Source organism: Equus przewalskii, chromosome 4 (assembly GCF_037783145.1).
Source record: "Equus przewalskii isolate Varuska chromosome 4, EquPr2, whole genome shotgun sequence".
Taxonomy (NCBI): domain Eukaryota; kingdom Metazoa; phylum Chordata; class Mammalia; order Perissodactyla; family Equidae; genus Equus; species Equus przewalskii.
The window spans coordinates 83,818,430-83,840,600 of record NC_091834.1 but is presented as its reverse complement, the minus strand read 5'-3'; the positions used below and the strand labels follow the sequence as shown (position 1 = coordinate 83,840,600).

The 22,171-nt window shown below is 37.3% G+C and overlaps 1 protein-coding gene across 16 annotated transcripts in view; it reads left to right on the top strand.

Moving 5' to 3' along the window:
* Nucleotides 1-22,171, top strand: part of TNPO3 (transportin 3) — an 87,425-nt gene that overhangs the window by 16,473 nt on the left and 48,781 nt on the right. For 8 of the 16 annotated variants that reach the window (XM_070617678.1, XM_070617681.1, XM_070617680.1 and 5 more), the window contains 4 exons: nucleotides 17,262-17,462; nucleotides 17,972-18,150; nucleotides 18,436-18,509; nucleotides 19,769-19,925. In XM_070617678.1, the coding sequence (XP_070473779.1) occupies nucleotides 18,469-18,509; nucleotides 19,769-19,925 (198 nt within the window). In that variant the 5' untranslated portion in view covers nucleotides 17,262-17,462; nucleotides 17,972-18,150; nucleotides 18,436-18,468. The remainder of the gene's footprint in view (nucleotides 1-17,261; nucleotides 17,463-17,971; nucleotides 18,151-18,435; nucleotides 18,510-19,768; nucleotides 19,926-22,171) is intronic. The other 8 variants (XM_008511989.2, XM_008512148.2, XM_070617675.1 and 5 more) reach the window with 1 other exon arrangement.

The following is a 22,171-nucleotide window of genomic DNA, read 5'->3' as shown; positions in this document are numbered from 1 at the left end:
TTCTTGGCCATTATCTTTAAATAGTGCTTCAGCCTCATTTTTTCTTTTCCTTCTGGGATTTCAGTTATATGGATGTTAGACTTTTTCACTGTGTCCCATGTGTCACTTGCATTCTTCTCATTCTTTACCTTCTATCCTTTTTTGACTTTGTGCTTCAGTCTTATTTTCTATAGGCCTATTTTCTAGTGTAGTACTCTTTTCTTCAGTTGTCTGGTTTGCTATTTTTATTTAACTCTTCCATTTGGTTCTTAATTTCAGTTACCGTACTCTTCAATTCTAGAATTTCCATTTGATTCCTTTTTTTATAAAGTCCATTTCTTTTCTTTCTTTCTTTTTTTTTTTTTGGGTAAGTAAGATTGGCCCTGAGCTAATATCTGTTGCCAATCTTCCTCTTTTTGCTTGAGGAATATTGTCCCTGAGCTAACACCTGTGCTAATCTTCCTCTATTTTGTATGTGGGGTGCTGTCACAGCATAACTTGACGAGCAGTGTGTAGGTCCGCTCCCGGAATCCAAACCCACAAACCCTGGACTGCTGAAGCATAGTATGCAGACTTAACCACTATGCCACCAGTCTGGCCCTAGATTCCATTTCTTAATGGAAATTCTCCAGTTTGTCTTCTAATTCCTTCAGTATATTAATCAGCTATTTGATTTTCCCCAAACTGTTTACTTTCAAAAATTCATAACTTGAAAGAATTGCATGGTGAAAACTCATAAATGATATACTCTTCTCCTCAATTTGACAGTTCTCATTTGCTTTCTTTCTGTCTCTCTCTTTTCTCTGGGTGTGTATTTTTTTTAACCTTTTGGAAGTTAATTACAGACCTTGTAATGCTGTTCCACTAAACATTTTGACATATAGCTTGTAAGAACAAGGACATTTTTCTAAACTAAACTAAAACCATTATCATCTCAAGAAATTTAAGATTGATATTATGGTTTTATCTAACATACAGTCCATATTCAAATTTCACAATTGTGTCACTTACAGCTTTCTAGTTTTTAAAAAATTTTATTTTCCCTAATCCAGGATCCAGTCAAGGATAATGCGTTACTTTTAGTTGTTATGTCTCTTTAGTTCCCCAGGGTACTTTTTTTTGTTTGTTTTATGATAGTGACATTAAGAAACAAATCTAGGCCCATTTTGTCTTTGTTTTTAATATGCCCAACTATTTAGATTTGTCTTTGAATTGTTGATTTCAAGTTCTTTGGATAAATACCCAATAGTGGAATAGCTAGGTCATATGGTATTTTGGTTTTTAATCTTTTGAGAAGTCTCCATGCTGTTTTCCATAGTGGCTGCACCAGTTTGCATTCCCACCAGCAGTGTATGTGGGTTCCCTTTCCTCCACATCCTCTCCAACATTTGTTGTTTTTTGTCTGGGTAATTATAGCCATTCTAACAGGTGTAAAGTGGTATCTTAGTGTAGTTTTGATTTGTATTTCCCTGATGATTAATGATGTTGAACATGTTTTCATGTGCCTGTTGGCCATCTGTATATCTTCTTTGGAAAAATGTCTCTTCATATCCTCTGCCCATTTTCTGATCAGGTTGTTTGTTTTTTTGTTGTTGAATTGTATGAGTTCTCTATATATTTTAGAAATCAACCCCTTGTCAGATATATGATTTGCAAGTATCTTCTCCCAGTTGGTGGGTCGTTGTTTTCATTTTGTTCATTGTTTCGTTTGCCTAACGGAAGCTTTCTGGTCTGGTGTAGTCCCATTTGTTTATTTTTTCTTTTGTTTCCCATGCCAGAGTAGACATGTATTCAAAAAGATGCTAAGACCAATGTCAAAGAGTGTATTGCCTGTATTTTTTTCTGAGAGTTTTATGGTTTCAGGTCTTACATTCAAGTCTTTAATCCATTTTGAGTTAATTTTTGTGTATGGTGTAAGATAATGGTCTATTTTCATTCTTTTGCGTGTGGCTGTCCAGTTTTTGCAACACCATTTATTAAAGAGACTTTCCTTTCTCCATTGTATGTTCTTGGCTCCTGTGTCGAAGATTAGCTGTCCAAAGATGTGTGGTTTTATTTCTGGGCTCTCAGTTCTGTTGCACTGATGGGTGTGTCTGTCTTTGTGCCAGTACCATGTTGTTTTGATTACTATGGCTTTGTAGTATATTTTGAAGTCAGTGATTGTGATGCCTGCAGCTTGGTTCTTTTTTCTCAAGATTGCTTTGCTATTCGAGGGCTTTTGTTGTTCCTTATAAATTTTAGGATTCTTTGTTCTACTTCTGTGAGGAATGTCATTGGGATTCTGATTGGGATTGCGTTGAATCCATAGATTGCTTTAGGTAATATGGGCGTTTTAACTATGTTTATTCTTCCAATCCACGAGCATGGAATGTCATTCCATTTCTTTATGTCATCTTCAATTTCTTTCAATAATGTCTTCTGGTTTTTATTGTGTAAGTCTTCCACTTCCTTCGTTAAATTTATTCCTAGATACTTTACTCTTTTTGTTGCGATTGTAAATGGGATTGTATTCTTGAGTTCTCTTTCTGCTAGCTCGTTGTTATTGTGTAGAAATGAAACTGATTTTTGTACGTTGATTTTTTTTTTTACCCTGCAACTTTGCTGTAGTTGTTGATTATTTCCAGTAGTTTTCTGGTGGATTCTTTAGGGTTTTCTGTATATAGGATCATGTTGTCCTCTAACAGTGAAAGAGTCACTTCTTCCTTTCCAGTTTGGATTCCTTTTATTTCTTTTTCTTGCATAATTGGTCTGGCCAAAACCTTCAGTACTATGTTGAATAGGAGTGGTGAGAGTGGGCACCCTTGTCTTATTCCTGTTCTCGGAGGGGTGACTCAGTTTTTGACCACTGAATATGATGTTGGCTGTGGGTTTGTCATATGTGGGCTTTATTATGTTGAAGTGCTTTCCTTCTATACTGATTTCATTGAGAGTTTTTAATCTTTGAGAATGTTCCATGTGCACTTGAGAAGAATGTGCTGTTTTTAGATGGAATGTTCACTATGTATCTGTTAATAAGTCCATCTGTTCTAGTTTTTCATTTAAGTCCTGTATTTCCTTGTTGACTTCCTATCTGGATGAGATATCCATTGACAAAAGTGGGATGTTGAGGTCCCCTACTATTATTGTGTTGCTGTTAATTTCTCCCTTTAGGTCTGTTACTAGTTGCTTTATATACTTGGGTGTTCTTGTGTTTAAGTGCATATATATTCATAAGTGTTATGTCCTCTTGTTGCAGTGTCCCTTTTATCATTATATACTGCCCTTCTTTGTCTTTTTTATCTTGAAGTCTGCTTTGATAGCACTATGGCAACACCTGCTTTCTTTTGCTTGCCGTTTGCTTGGAGTATTGTCTTCTGTCCCTTCACTCTGAGCCTGTGTTTGTCTTTAGAACTGAGAGATGTTTCCTGGAGGCAGCAAATTATTGGGTCTTATTTTTTAATCCATCCCACCACTCTGTGTCTTTTTTTTCTTCTTCTCCCCAAATCCCCTTAGTACCTAGTTTTATATTCTAGTTGTTGGTCCTTCTGGTTCTGCTTTGTGGAACACTACCTCAACATGGCTTGATGAGTGGTGCTAGGTGTGCGCCCAGGGTCTGAACTGGTGAAACACTGGGCTGCCAAAGCGGAGCATGGGAATTTAACCACTAGGCCATGGGGCCAGCCCTGACTCTCTGTCTTTTGATTGGAGAATTCAATGCATTTACATTTAGAGTAACTATTGCTATATGGGGCTTAATACTGCCATTTTATCTCCTGTTTTCTGCTTGTTCTGTATTTCCCATGTTTCTCTTCCCTTCTATTTCTGACTGTCCTTCTGGCAGGTCTTTTATTTATTTGTTTATTTGTTAATTTATTTATTTATTTATTTAAAGATTGGCACCTGAGCTAACAATTGTTGCCAGTCTGGTTTTTTTTTTCCTGCTTTTTCTCTCCAAGTTCCTCCAGTACATAGTTGTACCTTTTAGTTGTGGGTCCTTCGAGTTGTGGCATGTGGGACGCCACCTCACTGTGGCCTGACAAGTGGTGGCATGTCCATGCCCAGAATCTGAATCAGTGAAACCCTGGGCCACTGAAGTGGAGTATGCACACTTAACCACTCTGCCACAGGGCCGGCTCCCTGGCAGGTCTTTTTGGTGGGACTAGATCCCTTTAATCTGAGAAGGGATTGAGCAGATTCTAAACTGTTTCTCTTTCTTTTTGTGGTAAAATATATGTAACATAAAATTTACTATTTTAACTATTTTTAAGTGTACAATTCAGTGACATTAAGTACATTCACATTGCTGTACAGCCATCACCACAATTGTCTCCAGAATTTTTTCATCTTCTCCAACTGAAACTTTGTACCTGTTAAATTGTAACTCTCCCCATTATCCCCATCCTTCAACCCCTGGTGACCAAAATTCTAACTTTGTCACTGTGAATTTGGCTATTCTAGATACCTCATGTAAGTGGAATCATACGCTATGTATCCTTTCGCATCTGGCTTATTTCACTTACCATAATGTCTTCGAGGTTCATTCATGTTGTAGCGTGTAATAGTACTTCCTCTTTAAGGCTGCATATTATTCCACTGTATGTATATGCCACATTTTGTTTATTCATTTATCTATCAATGAACATTTGAGTTGCTTTCAACTTTTGGCTGTTGTGAAATATGCTGCTATGATCATTGGTGTGTAAATATCTGAGCCCCTGCTTTCAGTTGTTTTGGGTATATACCCATAAGTGGAGTTGCTGGATCACATGGTAATTTTATTTTTCATTCTTTGAGGAACTGCCCTACTGTTTTCCATAGTGCCTGCACCATTTTACATTCCCACCCGCAATTTACATAGTTCCAGTTTCTCCACATCATCACCAACACTTGTTTTTTTTTCTCGATAGTAGCTATCCTAAAGAGTGAGGTAGTATCTTATTGTGGTTTTGATTTGCATTTCACTATGATTAGTGATGTTGAACATCTTTTCATGTGCTTATTAGCCATTTGTATATCTTTTGGGAGAAATGTCTATTCAATTCCTTTGCCCATTTTTTAATTCAGTTGTTTGGTTTTTGTTGTTTTTGAGTTGTATGAGTGGGTTTTTGTGTTTTGTTTTGTGGGGGTTTTTTTGCTGTGGAAGTTTAGCCCTGAGCTAACATTTGTATCAGTCTTCCTCTTTTTTTTTTTCCTTTTTGAGGAAGATTAGCCCTAAGCTAATTCTCCTCATTTTGCTGAGGAAGACTGGCCCTGAGCTTACATTCGTGCCCATCTTCCTCTATTTTGTATGTGGGATGCCTGCCACAGCATGGCTTGGTAAGAAGTGCGTATGTCCGCATATGGGATCCGAACCAGCGAACCCTGGGCTGCCAAAGTGGAACGTGTGAACTTAACTGCTGTGCCACTGGGCCAGCCCCCAGTGTTCCTCTATTTTGTATGTGGGTCACTGCTACGGCATGGCTGACCAATGGTGTAGGTCCACACCTGAGCTAACATCCATGCCAATCTTTCTCTATTTTTTAGTATGTGGGCCACCAGCACAGCATGGCTGCTAACAGAGCACTATAGGTCTGCACCTGGGAGCCAAACCCAGACTGCCAAAGCTGAGCATGCTGAACTTAACCACTAGGACACTGGGGCTGGCCCCATCATTGGGATTGCATTGAATCTGTAGATCACTTTGGTTAGTACTGAAACAATAGTAAGTCTTCAAATCCTTGAACACGGGATGTCTTTCCATTTATTGGTGTCTTTAATTTCTTTCAACAGTGTTTTGTAGTTTTCAATGTACAAGTCTTTTTGCCTCCTTGCTTTATTCATGAGTATTTTGTTATTTTTCATGCTATTGTAAATGCAGTTGTTCTCTTAATTTCCTTTTGAGGATGTTCATTGTTAGTGTATGAAAACAACTGATTATTGGATGTTGATTTTGTATTTTGCAACTTTGTTGAATTCCTTTATTAGTTCTAACAGGTTTTTTTGGAATCTTTAGAGTTTTCCATATATAAGATTGTCATATGGGAGCAGACATCATTTCACCTCTTCCTGTCCAATTTGGATGCCTTTTATTTGTTTTGCCCACTTGCTCTGGCTAGAACTGTTCAACTATGTTGAATAGAAGTGGCAAAAGTGGGCATCCTTGTCTTGTTCCTGATCTTAGAGTTTTGAAAAGCTTTCAGTCTTTGATCATTGAGTAAGATGTTTGTTATGGGTTTTTCATGTATGGTCTTTATTACGTTGGGATAGTTTCCTTCTTTTCCTGGTTTGTTGAGTGTCTTTATCATGAAAGGGTGTTAAATTTTGTCAGATGCTTTTTGGGCATCAATTGTTTATGTGTTTTTGTTCTTCATTCTGTTAATATGCTGTATTATATTGTTCGGTTTTTATATATTGAACCACTCTTGCATTCCATGAATAAATCCCTCTTGGTTATGGTGTATAATCCTTTACTGTACTGTTGAATTCAGCTTGCTGTTATTTTGTTAAGGTTTTTTTGGTATCAGTATCTATAAGGGCTATTGGTCTTTAGTTTTCTTTTCTCATAGTATCTTTGTCTGGCTTTGGTGTCAGAGGAATGCTGGCTTCATAGAATGAATTAGGAATGTTCCCTCTGCCTCTTCAAGTTTTTGGAAGTTTGAGAAGGATTGGTGTTAATTCTTCTTTAAATGTTTGATAGAATTCACCAGTAAAGCCATCTGATGCTGAGCTTTTCTTTGTTGGGAGGTTTTTGATTACTCATTCAATCTTTACTACAGTTATGTGCTGCATAACTATGTTTTTGTCAATGACAGATCGCATATATGATGGTCTTCCCATAAGATTAGTACCATATAGCCTGGGTGTGTAGTAGGCTATACTGTCTCGGTTTGTGTAAGTACACTCTGTGATGTTTGCATAATGACGAAATCACCTAACGATGCATTTCTCAGAATGTATTCCTGCTGTTAAATGTTGCATGACTGTAGTTATAGTCATATAGTAATATTGTCTGTTCAGATTTTCTGTTTATTCTTGATTCAGTCTTGGTACATTGTATGTTTCTAAGAGTGTGTCCATTTCTGGACACATAGATTATCTGACTTGTTGGTGTACAGTTAAGAGTATGTTATTTAATTTACACATATTTTCCAGGTTTTTTTCCATATGAATTTTCCAGTTTTTCTTCTGGTATTTCTAGTTTCATTTCACTGTGATTGGAAAAGATATGTTCTATGATTTCAGTCTTTCTACATTTATTAAGACTTGTTTTGTGGCCTAACATCTGTTCTGTCCTGGAGAAGTCTTTTTGAGGTATATTTCCTGTTACTAGAGTATTTACTAGGCCCCCTCTTCCTTGGCAGGCTCTGAATTCCAGTTTTCATCTCCCCAGTCTAGTGAGACTGCCCAAAACTCTTAAGCTTCTTAAGCCTCTCGTCTTCCACATTCAAATACACAAGTACCTTGAGGGAAAAAGTGGAGCCAAATAATGGGTTGAACTCTCTGCTCTTCCAGTCCCTGTCTGTGGAATCTGTGGCCTCATGTTCTAACAATCTTGGTAGTTTTGGTGTCTTCAGAGTTCTTTTTTGTATTTAATTCATCTTTTGTCTTTGGTTTTGGCTGGAAAATTGGTGTAATGCCAGCTAGTGTGATAAACGCAAAGTTGAAACACCTGATAAATGTTATGAGCACAGTAGCTTGAGGTTGTTTAAGGAGCATATGGAGTATAAAACTAACTCTTCTGTGTTAAAAAGCTTCACTACACTTTCTAAAAAAGTATGTGTACAGGGATACCTTGGAGATATTGCAGATTTGGTTCCAGACGACCACAATAAAGGGACTATTGCAATTAAGTGAGTCACACAAATTATTTTGGTTTCTCAGTGCATATAAAAGTTATGTTTACACTATACTGTAGTCTGTTAAGTGTGCAATAGTATTATGTCTAAAAAATAATGTACGTGTCTTAATTAAAAAATAGTTTATTGCTAACCATCATCTGAGCCTTCAGCAAGTCATAATCTTTTTTTGTTTTAAGATTTTATTTTTCCTTTTTCTCCCCAAAGCCCCCAGTACATAGTTGTGTATTTTTTTCTCTTTTTTTTTAAAAAATTCCTTTTAAATTTTTTTATATTTTGAGGAAGATTAGCCCTGAGCTAACTACTGCCATTCCTCCTCTTTTTGCTAAGGAAGACTGGCCCTGAGCTAACATCTGTGCCCATCTTCCTCTACTTTATATGTGGGATGCCTGCCACAGCATGGCTTGCCAAGCAGTGCCATGTCCGCACATGGGATCTGAACTGGTGAACCCCGGGCCACGGAAGCGGAATGTGCACACTTAACCGCTGTTCTACTGGGCCGGGCCGGCCCTGGTTGTGTATTTTTAGTTGTGAGTCCTTCTAGTTGTGGCATGTGGGATGCTGCCTCAGCATGGCTTGATGAGCTGTGCCATGTCTGCACCCAGGATCTGAACCAGCGAAACCCTGGGCTCTTGAAGCAGAGTGTGTGAACTTCGCCACTCGGCCACAGGGCCGGCCCCATCTTAATCTTTTTCTTGGTGAGGATCTTGTGAAAAATTCAGTATCTGCAGAGTGCAGTAAAGCAAAGCGCAATAAGATGAGGTATGCTTGTAATTTAAATTGTTACAAAAAGGTTGTTACAAGATCTGCACCTTTGTTTTTTCATTGTCTATCTTAGAGAGCTTTCCATATTAAGAATACAAATCCATCTCTATTTATTTTTTCAACAAATTTTTTATTGAGTTCATAATAGTTTACATCATTGTGAAATTTCAGTTGTACATTATTTCTTGTCTGTCACCACATAAATGCTCCCCTTTACCCTCTCTGCCCACTCCACAGCCCCCTTCCCCTGGTAACCACTGAAGTGGTTTCTTTGTCTATGTGTTTGTTCATTTTCCACATATGAGTGAAATCATCTGGTGTTTGTCTTTCTCAGTCTGGCTTATTTCACTTAGCATAATTCCCTCCAGGTCCAACCATGTTGTTCCCAGTGGGTGATTGTGTCTTTTTTATGGCTGAGTAGTAGTCCATTGTGTGTATATATATATACATATATATATATATATATACACACACACACCACATCTTCTTTATCCAATCATTGGTCGATGGGCACTTGGATTGTTTCCATGTCGTGGCTATTGAGAATAGTGCTACAGTGAACATAGGGGTACATATGTTACTTTGAGTTGTTGATTTCAAGTTGTTTGGCTGGATACCCAGTAGTGGAATGGCTGAGTCATATGGTATTTAGACTTTTAGTTTTGTGAAGAATCTCCATACTGTTGTCCGTAGTGGCTGCACCAGTTTGCCTTCCCACCAGCAGTGGATGAGGATTCCCTTTTCTTCACACCCTCCCCAAAATTTGTTATTTCTAGTCTTAGTGATTATAGCCATTTAACAGGCATAAGGTGGTATCTTAATGTAATTTTGATTTGCATTTCTGTGATGATTTGTGATGTTGAACATCTTTTCATGTGTTTATTGGCCATCTGTATATCTTCTGTGGAAAAATGTCTGTTCATATCCTCTGCCCATTTTTTGATTGGGCTGTTTGTTTCTTTGTTGTTCAGTTGTGTGAGTTCTTTATATATTATGGAGATTAACCCCTTGTCTGATACATGATTTGCAAATGTTTTCTCCCAGTTGATGGGTTGTCTTTTTGTTTTGCTCCTAGTTTGTTTTGCCTTGCAGAAGCTCTTTAGTCTGATGAAGTCCTGTTTGTTCATTTTTTCTTTTGTTTCCCTTGTCTGAGAAGACATGGTATTCAAAAAGATCCTTTTAAGTTTGATTTCAAAGAGTCTACTATCTTTGTTAACTTCCAGGAGTTTTATGGTTTCAGGACTTAACTTCAAATCTTTGATCCATTTTGAGTTTATTTTTGTGTATGGTGTGAGATAATGGTCTACTTTCATTCTTTTGGCTGTCCAGTTTTCCCAACACCATGTATTGAAGAGACTATGTTTTCTCCATTTTATGTTCTTGGCTCCTTTGTTGAAGATTAGCTGTCCGTAGATGTGTGGTTTTATTTCTGGGCTTTCAGTTCTGTTGCACTGATCTGTATGTCTGTTTCTGTGCCAGTACCATGTTGTTTTGATTACTATAGCTTTGTAGTATATTTTGAAGTCAGGGATTGTGATGCCTCCAGCTTGGTTCTTTTTTCTCAGGATTGCTGTGCTGTTCGAAGTCTTTTGTTGTTCCATATAAATTTTAGATTCTTTGCTCTATTTCTGTGAAGAATGTCATTGGGATTTTGTTTGGGATTGCATTGAATCTGTAGATTGCTTTGGGTAATATGGACGTTTTAACTATGTTTATTCTTATGTTATTCAATCCATGTTCATGGAATCTCTTTCCATCTCTTTATGTCATCATCTATTTGTTTCAATGATGTCTTAATAGTTTTCATTGTATAAGTCCTTCACCTCCTTGGTTAAATTTACTCCTAAATACTTTACTCTTTTTGTTGCTGTTGTAAATGGAATTGTATTCTTGAGTTCTCTTTCCGTAAGTTTGTTATTAGAGTATAGAAATGCAACTGATTTTTGTAAGTTGATTTTGTACCCTGCAACTTTACTGTAGTTGTTAATTATTTCTTTTTTTTGAAAGGTTGACACCTGAGCCAACATCTCTTGTCAATTTTCCTTTTTTTTAATTCTTTGTCTCCTCAAAGCCCCCCAGTACATAGTTGGATATTCTAGTTATGAGTGCCTCTGGTTGTGCTATGTGGAGTGCCTCTGGTTGTGCTATGTGGAGTACCTCTGATTGTGCTATGTGGAACGCTGCCTCAGTGTGGCCTGATGAACAGTGCCATGTCTGTGCCCAGGATCCGAACCAGCGAAACCCTGGGCTTCTGAAGCAGAACCTGTGAACTTAACCACTTGGCCACAGGCCAGCCCCGTTAATTGTTTCTAATAGTTTTCCCGTGGATTCTTTGGGGTTTTCTATATATAAGATTATGTTGTCTGCAAACAGTGACAGTTTCACTTCTTTGCTTCCTATTTGAATTCCTTTTATTTCTTTCTCTTGCCTAATTGCTCTGGCCCAAACCTCCCAAACAGTACTCTGTTAAATAAGAGTGCTGATAGTGGGCATTCTTGTCTTGTTTCTGTTCTCAGAGGGATGGCATTGAGTTTTTCCTCATTGAGTATGATATTAGCTGTGGGTTTGTCTTACATGGCCTTTATTGTGTTGAGATAATTTCCTTCTGTCCCCATTTTGTTAAGAGTTTTTATCATAAGTGGCTGTTGGATCTTGTCAAATGCTTTCTCTGCGTCTATTGAGATGATCATTTGGTTTTTATTCCTCATTTTGTTAATGTCGTGTATTACATCGATTGGTTTGCGGATGTTGAGTCATCTCTGTGTCCCTGGTATAAATCCCACTTGATCGTGATGTATGATCTTTTTGATGTATTGCTGTATTTGCGTTGCCAATATTTTGTTGAGGATTTTTGCATCTACGTTCATGCAGTTTTCCTTTTCTGTGTTGTCCCTGTCAGGCTTTGGTATCAGAGTGGTGTTGACCTTGTAGAATGTATTAGGAAGCATTCCATCTTCCCTAATTTTTTGGAATAGCTTGAGAAGGATAGGTATTAAATCCTCTCTGAAAGTTTGGTAGAATTCTTCAGGGAAGCCATCTGGTCCTGGGCTTTTATTATTTAGGATGCTTTTGATTACAGTTTCAATCTCTTTCCTTGTGATTGGTCTGTTCAGATTATCTGTTGCTTCTTGATTCAGCTTTGGGAGGTTGTAAAAGTCTAAGAATTTTTGTTGGCATATAGCTTTTCGTAGTATTCTCTTATAATCTGTTGTACTTCACTGGTATCCATTGTTATTTCTCCTCTTTCATTTCTAATTTTACTTATCTGAGCTTTCTGTCTTTTCTTTGTAAGCCTGGCTAGGGGTTTGTCAGTTTTGTTTATCTTCTCAATGAACCAGCTCTTCATTTCATTGATCCTTTCTACAGCCTTTTTTGTTCCAATAGCATTTATTTCTGCTCTGATGTTTATTATTTCTCTCCTTCTGCTGACTTTGGGCTTTGTTTGTTCTTCCTTTTTCTAATTCAATTAGGTGTCGTTTGAGAGTACTTATTTGGGATTTTTCTTGTTTGTTAAGGTGAGCCTGTATTGCGATGAATTTCCCTCTTAATAAGGCTTTTGCTGCATCCTATATGAGTTGGTATGGTATGTTTTCATTTTCATTTGTCTCCAGATATTTTTTGATTACTCCTTTAATTTCTTCATTGATCTATTTCTTGTTCAATAGCATGTTGTTTAGTCTCCACATCTTTGTCTCTTTCTCACCGTTTTTTCTGTACTTAATTTCTGGCTTCATAGCGTTGTGATTGGAAATGATGCTTGTTATTATTTCAATCTTAAATTTATTGAGGTTTGCCTTGTTTCCCAACATATGGTCTGTCCTTAAGAATGTTCTTTGTGCGCTTGAGAAGAATGTATGTTCTGCTGTTTTTGGATATGGTGTTCTCTATATGTCTATTATGTCCAGCTGGTCTAGCTTTTCATTTAATTCTGTTTCCTTGTTGATTTTCTGTCTGGATGATCTATCCATTCATGTGAGAGGAGTGTTGAGGTCCCCTACTATTATGGTGTTGCTATTAAGATCTCCTTTTAGGTTTGTTAATAGTTGCTTTACGTGCTTTTGTGCTCCTGTGTTGGGTGGATAGATATTTATAAGTATTATGTCTTCTTGGTGGAGTGTCCCTTTGATCATTATATACTGCCCCCTTTGTCTCTCTTTATCTGTCTTATCTTGAAGTCTACTTTGTCTGATAGAAGTGTTGTGACACCTGCTTTATTTTCTTTATTTTTAATTTTTTTTTAAAGATTTTATTTTTTCCTTTTTCTCCCCAAAGCCTCCCGGTACATAGTTGTGTATTCTTCGTTGTGGGTTCTTCTAGTTGTGGCATGTGGGACGCTGCCTCAGCGTGGTCTGATGAGCAGTGCCATGTCCGCACCCAGGATTCGAACTAACGAAACACTGGGCCGCCTGCAGCGGAGCGCGCGAACTTAACCACTCGGCCACGGGGCCAGCCCGACACCTGCTTTATTTTGTTTGCATTAGCTTGGAGTATTGTTCTTGTGTCCCTTCACTCTGAGCCTGTGTTTGTCATTGGAGCTGAGATATGTTTCCTGGAGGCAGCATATTGTTGGGTCTCACTCTTTAATCCATCTCACCACTTTGTGTATTTTTATTGGAGAATTCAATCCGTTTATGTTTAGGATGATTATCAATATATGAGGGCTTGATGCTGCCATTTTATCGCCTGTTTTCCAGTTGTCCTGCATTTCATTTGTTTCTCGTCCTGTGTATTTTGGTCTACCAGTTGAGTTATGTAGTTTTTTATGTTGTTTCTTTGTTTTCTCCTTATTTATTATTTGTCTGTCCTGCGTTTTTGTTTAGTGGTTATCATGAGGTTTATATTCAAAATCTCATGTATAAGATAGTCCATTTTCTGATGGCCTCTTATTCCTTAGACTAAACCACTTCACTCCTTTTCCTCCTCCCCTCCTAAGTTGTTTTTCTCACATTTTATTCCATCATGTGTTGTGAGTTTGTGGTTAAAATGACAAGATTATCTGTTTTTGGTGTTTTCCTCCTTCTTGAGTATTTGCTAACCTGTTCTGATGTATAGCTACAATTTTCTGATTTTTGTCTATCTATTTATCTTCTTACTCTATGCTTTCTAAACCTTTTCTCCCTCCACCCCCCCCCCCCCCCCAGGTATGAGGACCTTCTTGAGGATTTCTTGTAGGGGGGCTCTCATTGCTATGAACTCCCGTAGCTTTTGTTTTTTTATTTATTTTTTATTTATTTTTTTATTTTTTTCCTTTTTCTCCCCAAAGCCCCCCAGTACATAGTTGTATATTCTTCATTGTGGGTCCTCCTAGTTGTGGCATGTGGGACGCTGCCTCAGCGTGGTTTGATGAGCAGTGCCATGTCCGCTCCCAGGATTCGAACCAACGAAACACTGGGCCGCCTGCAGCGGAGCGCGCGAACTTAACCACTCGGCCACGGGGCCAGCCCCCCGTAGCTTTTGTTTATCTGGGAAAGTTTTTATTTTTCCATCATATCTGAAGGATATTTTTGCTTCATAGAATATTCTTGGCTGAAAGTTTTTGTCCTTCAGATATTTGAATATATCATTCCAGTCTCTCCTAGCCTGTAAGGTTTCTGAAGAAAAATCCACTGAAAGCCTGATAGGGGTTCCTTTCTAGGCTATTTTCTTCTGCTTTGCTGCCCTCAGTATTTTTTCTTTGTCATTCACTTTTGCCATTTCACTACTATATGCCTTGCAGTAGGTGTTTTTACATTGACATATTTAGGAGATCTAGTAGCCTTTTCCACATGGATTTCCATCCCTTTCCCTGTGTTTGGGAAATTCTCTGCTATTGTTTCTTTGAACAAGCTTTCTGCTCCATTCTCCTTCTCTTCTCCCTGTGGAATCCCTAAAATTCTTAAGTTGCATTTCCTGAGTTGGACATTTCTCAGAGACTTTCTTCATTTCTTTTTAGTCTTAGTTCTTTCTCCTCTATCTAGAGCATTTCAGGATGTCTGTCCTTGATTATGCTGATTCGCTCTTCTGTGTTGTCTGCTCGAGCATTCAGGGATTCCATATTTTGTTTTATCTCTTCCATGTGTCTTTCATCTCCATTATTTCTGATTGATTCTTCTTTATAGTTTCAATTGGTTGTGAAGTAGCTCCTGAACTTGCTGAATTATTTCTCTATGTTCTCTTTTAACTCATTGAGATTTTTGATGACAGCTGTTTTGAATTCTCTATCATTTAGATTACATATTTCTGTGTCCTCAGGACTGATTTCTGAGTCCTTGTCATTTTCTCTCTGGGCTGGAGATGTAATGTAATTTTTGATCCTGTTAGAAGGAATGCCTCTGTTTTTGGGCATTGTGGTATTATTTGGTTACAGTTACGCCCATTGCCACTGGGTGGATGTCACTAGCTTTGCATTCTGAGCCCTCTGCGTTTGCCAAGATCCCAGGCACTGGAGCTAGCCCTGGGCAGGTTGCGGGGAGGGGTGCTTTCTTCTACATTCTCTCAGGGTTTTCTCGCTTTGCCCTCACTATCTGCTCTCCTGGGGTGTTGACTTGATGAGGTCACCCCCACATTAGCTTCCACCTCGGTAGGGGCTTTCCCCTAGGCTGCGAAGTGGGGATCTTTGATGTTCCTGTGAAGGAACGTGCCTTCCCCCTGTTCATTCCCTCTCAGACGCTGCCTGTGTCCCGGCTCCCAGTCTTTTGGGCAGGGAGTGAAGTTTTCTCTTATCCCATTCCACCTCCTCTGAGGGGGGCTCCCTTGTCTCCACCCTCCATTGTATGGCTCCTTGGGTGTCTCAGATGTCTTTCGTGTTGTGTTTGTATGTCCTGTGTTGGAGTATGAATGTCTTTTTCGTTGTATGGTGGAGGGGGGAGATTACCTGGAAAGCTCACACCACCATGATGCTGACGTCACTTAGTCTTTATTTTTAAAGGCAATTTCAAAGGACATGTTAAAAAAATATTCAGACATTATTAAAGGTCCTTGAAAAATAAATCTCCTTTGCATCCCTGCCCCATGTTTACCAGTTCCCCAAAAAGAAATCGTTTTTTCTGTTTTGTTTTGACTTCCTCTGTTTTTATAAGGGCTTTTCTGCAGATTTTGAGGCTTCATAGAATCTTTCTGCTATTATTTTTAAAAATATCAGTTTGTGCAAAGTATATTTTTTCTTCTTTTTGTGAGGAAGATTTGTCCTGCGCTAGCATCTGTTGCTAGTCTTCCTCTTTTTGCTTGAGGAAGATTGCCCCTGAGCTAATATAATATCTGTGCCAGTCTTCCTCTATTTATTGGTATGTGGGATGCTACCTCAGTATGGCTCGAGGAGCAGTGTGTACGTTTGTGCCCAGGATCTGAACCTGGGAACTCCAGGCCGCCAAAGCAGAGTAAAAGCATTTAACCACTTGGGCATGGGGCTGGCACTGAGCAAAATAAATTTTGATGGCCTATTAAATCATAGACGTATTTAGGTTATTGGTTAGATAATGAATGGCTAAAAACTTTGTGGCCTGGAAGATGTTTTGTGATATTATGCCAGGAGTGAAAGGTACAAGAAATTAATAAAATGTGTTTTATCTGCAGGGAACCTAGTTTTTCATGCTTATTTTCCACCAATTTATTATTTGATTTAAAGCTAAGTTTTATGTCAATAAGCCTATCATTGTGAATTTTAAGGTCTCTATTTTCAGTTTACTTTGGGAACTTGTACAGACCATTTATTCTACCTCTTTCTTTTCCTTGATTTCTTGTTTATCTTTGGAAAGATATTGAAGAATTATTATGTATAACTTGCAAAGTGTTCTAGCTTCATAAGAAATTGACTAAGTTAGTCTGTGTGATCTCTCTTCACAGTTGGCTCTGTTCCTGAATTGAGATTGAAAAGTTTTTTCAGTTCATTATTGCCAGCCCATTTTAGCCTTCTCTGGTGAACAGGCAGTTTTCAGTAGAATTGGATTAGAATTTGTCAGTTAATTAGTTACCTACTGTGTACTGCACAATTTTGTTCCCAGAGTTATCTTTCGTAATAGGACTACTCCCTTTTATAACTCTGATTAGCTGTTAGAGACCAAATTCTATGCTTTTGTTCTATATATTATTTCCATAGATAAATATATTTTCCTGTGAAAATTATTTTAGTAACATGTATAGCACTTTGCCAAATATAAATACATCAGAAAATAATTGAATCATGTGAAGATTGTTTTCCTGCTGTTTTATTCAGGAACTACAGATTGAAATGTAGGCCTATTGAGACCAATATGAAATATAGTCTCCTATTTATAGGATATATTAAAATAGCTTCCAGACTCAATTCTCAGAGTGAACAAAGCTTATTTTAAGTGGAAAAGAGAGGAAACATCCACCTGTAGATAGGGGTTTGGAGTTACACAGTGACATTTTAGTTTTAGTAGAAATTTCTGGAATACTTTTCTTCTTACTCTACCCCCTACGCTGTTAATGATTCTAGTCAGCAAGATTAGATCTATTGATGCAGTTGATAACTCTCAATGCCTTCCTAGAATGAGTCAGGAGATTTTAGGTAATACTTTTGTTGAACAGGGCCTATAAATATATAGTTGAAGTATTGGCTGAATTAATGGGTGTTTTAGCTTCTCATATTTTTGTTTTATTATATATCAGCCCAAATATGGTTATATATGTATTGAGGTTGTATGGCATTGAAATTATGTAGAAAAGTCGTCTCTAAGACATTTTTGTCTGATCTACTTTCAGGTCCATGCGTGGGAGATTTCAGATCAATTGTTACAGATCCGACAGGATGTGGAATCATGCTATTTTGCTGCACAGACCATGAAAATGAAGATTCAGACCTCATTTTATGAGCTCCCCACAGACTCTCATGCCTCTTTACGGGACTCATTACTAACCCATATCCAGAACTTGAAAGACTTGTCACCTGTCATTGTAACACAGGTAAATCCTGTGCTTCGCTTTAGGGAAATTTGTAAGACCATTTGGATTTATGAAGTTAATTTTGATTGACATTGCTTGGCCGCAGGAAGTAATGTTAACTTTATTACAGACTCATTGCTATATTCTTCTAAGTGGCTAGAAAGTGAAAATTTAAATCTTTTGTCTTAGTCTTAAAGTTCATTTGATTTCAAACTAACCTAAATACCAGAAGTGGGGGAGGTAGGTGAGTGTAGGTTTACACAGATAGGCAGTTGCCGCCCTGCCCCGCCCCCTCACATTAAAATTGCAGATGATAAAAAAGAAAACTACATTGTCTTGGGTCAGAGGTCTACATAGTTGCATTTTTAAAAAATCCTTTCTAGACCGATTGGCTAGTAAAAGTCTCATGAATGAAATGGCGAACTAGAGTATCTGACATCTCCCCCTTAGACAGGGAGGTAAGTTAGAAAGGGAAGGAAACTGGAAGCTTCAGTGAATGTATTCTTACACATGTTCTCTGCCTGGCATAGAAGTGCCCTTGAAGAGGAAGGAGGCTTTTGCGTAAGGCTTCAAGATGAGAAATGGAAAGAGAAGGGAAATGGCAGTCCATTACTTGAGGAGTGAGTCAAAGGGCTGACTTTGTCAGTAGCTTTGGCCTTATTGCAAAGTATAATTTATCCATGAAGTTCTATGGTATTGCCAAATAAAAGTAAGTATTGATGTAGTCTGAGGAAAATCTATAGTCTGTTCTGACTACTTTTTGGTTTTGTTTTTTTCTTCATTTTTAAAAGTTAAACTTTTAAATCCTAGCAATTTATAGCTAGCCCAGAAGAGTTTACATGATATATATAGTTGTGGGGGTGGGGGGAGGAGGGGGTTGTCAGTCTTAGTTGTCATGTTGTTTGGAAGAACTTTAGTTTCTTTTTTTTCCATTTAATATTATGGTAACTCTGTTCATCTGTTCTATTCATTTATTTAATCTCTTCTTATTCAGCTGGCTTTAGCAATAGCAGACCTTGCCCTACAGATGCCTTCCTGGAAGGGATGTGTACAAACATTGGTGGAAAAGTAAGTACTTGTATTGACTGTATGCTAGCATTTGGAATTACTATTAACTTACAGAGAAATTTGTTAGTAATAGCTAAACATTTGGACCATTTCCCCAAACCCTTAACATAGAATTATTTATTATTAAATTTTGTTCGATTAGAAGAAAATCATTTAAAATTTAAATACTACAGAAATATGTCATGTGGGACTACATAAAAGGTCCTCATAATTTATACACACACTTACACATTCCTTGAATTAACTGCAGCAAAGTCCTTTATTGCTTTGTGGATCACTCCCACCAACTGACGTATCCACAGTTCTGTAAAAATGTTGTCAAAATGTTTAATGTTATATTAAATTGAAAGTCATTATGAATATACGTTCTTACTAGTTGGGGTTTGTTTTCATGTCTATCAAAGGGACAATATTATTTTTAGATATATGGAGACTGCTCCTTTGAATAAAGCATTTCCTCATGGTCTTGGCAAATAATCTGGATATTTGCTTGCATTTTAGCATTTGCTGAGAAACTTATTTTGAAGAAAGTGGATGTCCTTTTTACCTGCAACTATAGTGTGTCATTAAAGCCTTTATGTGAATAGTTTATTTCTTGTTTTAAGAAAATTTTTATTAAGAATATTGAGACTTGCTCCTTGAAAAAATTCTAACAGTATGGAAGCTATTCAAGTAAAAAGAGAACACCTTCCTCTCTCCTTTTTCCTATATTTCATAAGTAACCACTGTTAATGCTTGGCTAAATAGCCTTCCAGACTTTCCTTTAAGCATTTTAAAATAAATAAGTGCATGTATGTTTTAATATACATATACTATGTATTCACTCATTTTGTCATTTAGTATGCTGTTGGCATCTATTCATGTTATGACATAGATATCTCACTTACTGTAATGGCTGTGCATGTTCTATTGTACAACTGTCTTTAACCTTTTTTATACTAATTACAGAGCACCTTTATGTTTTCCCAGTATTTTTGCTATTATAAAAAAGTACTGCAGTGCACCTTTGTATACTTTGAATGTATATGTGAGATTTTTCTGAGAGATAAATTCTTGGAAGTGGAATTGCTGGATCAAAGATTATGCAGGTTGAAATTTTGATTTCCAAAAAATTACATCTGTTTTTTTCTCCCCTTTAACTGTAGTAAGAATGCTACTTTTGTTTTCATTGGTTATTCTGATGGCTGTTGTGTTTTTCTTATGTGATTGTGTATTTTCTGACTCTAGATAACATCTATTTCTCACATTTTCTTTTTCAGATATAGCAATGATGTAACTTCTCTGCCTTTTCTGCTGGAGATCCTTACAGTGTTACCTGAAGAAGTACATAGTCGTTCCTTACGAATTGGAGCTAACCGTCGCACAGAAATTATAGAAGATTTGGCCTTCTACTCTAGTACAGTGGTATCTTTATTGGTGAGTAAGTTTGAAATACTAAGCTGCTGCCTAGGGGCAAAAAGCCATAGTGGTTATTTTGTAATTCAATTGCACTATTGTGAAATAGCTTCTTTGCAAAATTTGACAAGTATGATACTGTGGCATTTATATAACACTTCACAATTCAAAAATACATTCAGAAACCATACTTTTTGAACTTCTAAGTAAATGTGAGGTTGATGTTATTTCCGTTTTATGAATAAGAAACAAGCTTTAGGGGGCTGGCCTGGGGGCATAATGGTTAAGTTCACATGCTCCACTTCAGTGGCCTGGGGTTCATCAGTTTGGATCCTGGGCGCTGACCTACACACTGCTCATCAAGCTATGCTTTGGTGGCATCTCACATAGAAGAACTAGAAGGACTTACAACTAGGATATACAACTATGTGCTGGGGCTTTGGGGAGGGGGAAAAAAAAGAAAAAGGGAAGCAGACTGGCAACAGATGTTAGCTCAGGACCAATCTTCCTCACCCCCCCCCCCCCCCAAAAAGGCTTTAGAATTACACAACTGCTAATTCAGAATTTGAACTTGGGCCTTCTGATTACATATCCCTTGCTCTTCTACTACTTCATGATACAAGCTGTCAGCTTTTGATGAAGGACCATGCTAAGGGAAGTGTGTGTAAATTTACTTAAAGAGAGTATCCTTGCTTAAGAATGGATTGAAATTTTGATGGGGAGGTGTATAGGACTTTACTTGATCTTTGAGCAATATCACAATTAGAGATTGGCTAATACTCCACTATCTTTTAAAAAAGAGTTAAATGTGATTACATCTTTTCAGTTAAGTGGAAATTTTAATGCTCTAGATTAGGAGGGTAAATTTATGGTCTCTGGGCTGGTCGCCTATGTTTGTAAATGTTATTGGAACACAGTCATGCCCATTCAGTTATGTATTGTCCATGTCCATAATTTTGGGCTAACAGCAGAATTGAGTAGTTTTCACAGGAACTTTATGGTCTGCAAAGCTTGAACTATTTACTGTCTGACCCTTCACAGAAAATATTTGCTGGTTCCTGAACTTGTGATATTAAATTGATTATCTAGCCCACATCTCATTTTTATGTCTTTATAATCCAGCTCAGTTTTCTCAATAATTTGGTTATAGTAGATTATTTTTCAGGGTTTTTTTTCAATACTTCAGGATCATAGAACTTTTATTTGAAAAAACAAAATTTTGCTTCAAATTGTGTTCAGTTTGGTATTAGAAATTCATTGGGAAATTATTCTGTCAAGTTAAATGTTTTTCAATTAACTGTTTATTTTAAAGAGGTAGTATAGAAAATTAGAAAATATAGACAAGCAGTTATAGTCAAACCATCTGGAGATTATGCTGTTAAATAACCCTTTAGTACATATCCTCTATGAACATATGTACAGATTTTCTAAATCCAGCTGAGATTTTACTCTGCCTTCCCTTCTGCAGCTTGCTTTTTCAGTTATCCAGTTTTATCTTTCCATTTCAGTAAATTTTTATATCATCTAATAAATAACCAGAGCATATCCCCATTTCCCAAGTTGGTCCCAGACTGTCCTTTACAGCTTTTTTCCAAATTAATATCCAGTCTAGAACCATGTCTTGTATCAGGTTCTTATGACTCTTAATCACAGTCGCTCTTCCCCTTCATTTTTCAAAATGACACTGGATTTGTTGAAGAGATTGGGCCGCTTGTTTTATAGAATATCTTAACCTTCTGGAATTTCTGGTTGCCTTGTTTTTATTTCATTTAGCTTGTTTTTCTGTTCTCTATAATTCCTCTAATTGGAGGTTATATCCAAAGCAGCCTTTCTCAGTAGAGATTCCTCAAGAGAATTAAACCTTAATGTCCTAAGACATCCATTGTATGTAATGAATTCTCTCCTATGCATTGATAATGGTCTAGCTATATACCATCCATAGGATAATCGACAAAGTAAGTCACTCAAATCATTTTCTGCAGGAATTAATTCTTTCCCAGAACCCTAGTTAAGAAAGACTGAAAGCCTTGATGAATCAGTACTAAAAGGTTATACTTTTTCGACTCCAATACATCATAGGTACTTTATGCTGCATTTTGTCAGAAGATAAATACTTTTTGGTTGACCTTCTATTAGTGATGCCAGGATTGACTGGATTAGGATGATGACAGTCTCGTTCTTCTGTTTATAAAGTTGTTTTTCCCCTTTGTAATATAATGTGATTTATATGATGGTAGTTTATTATTTTACAGATGTCCAATTCCATA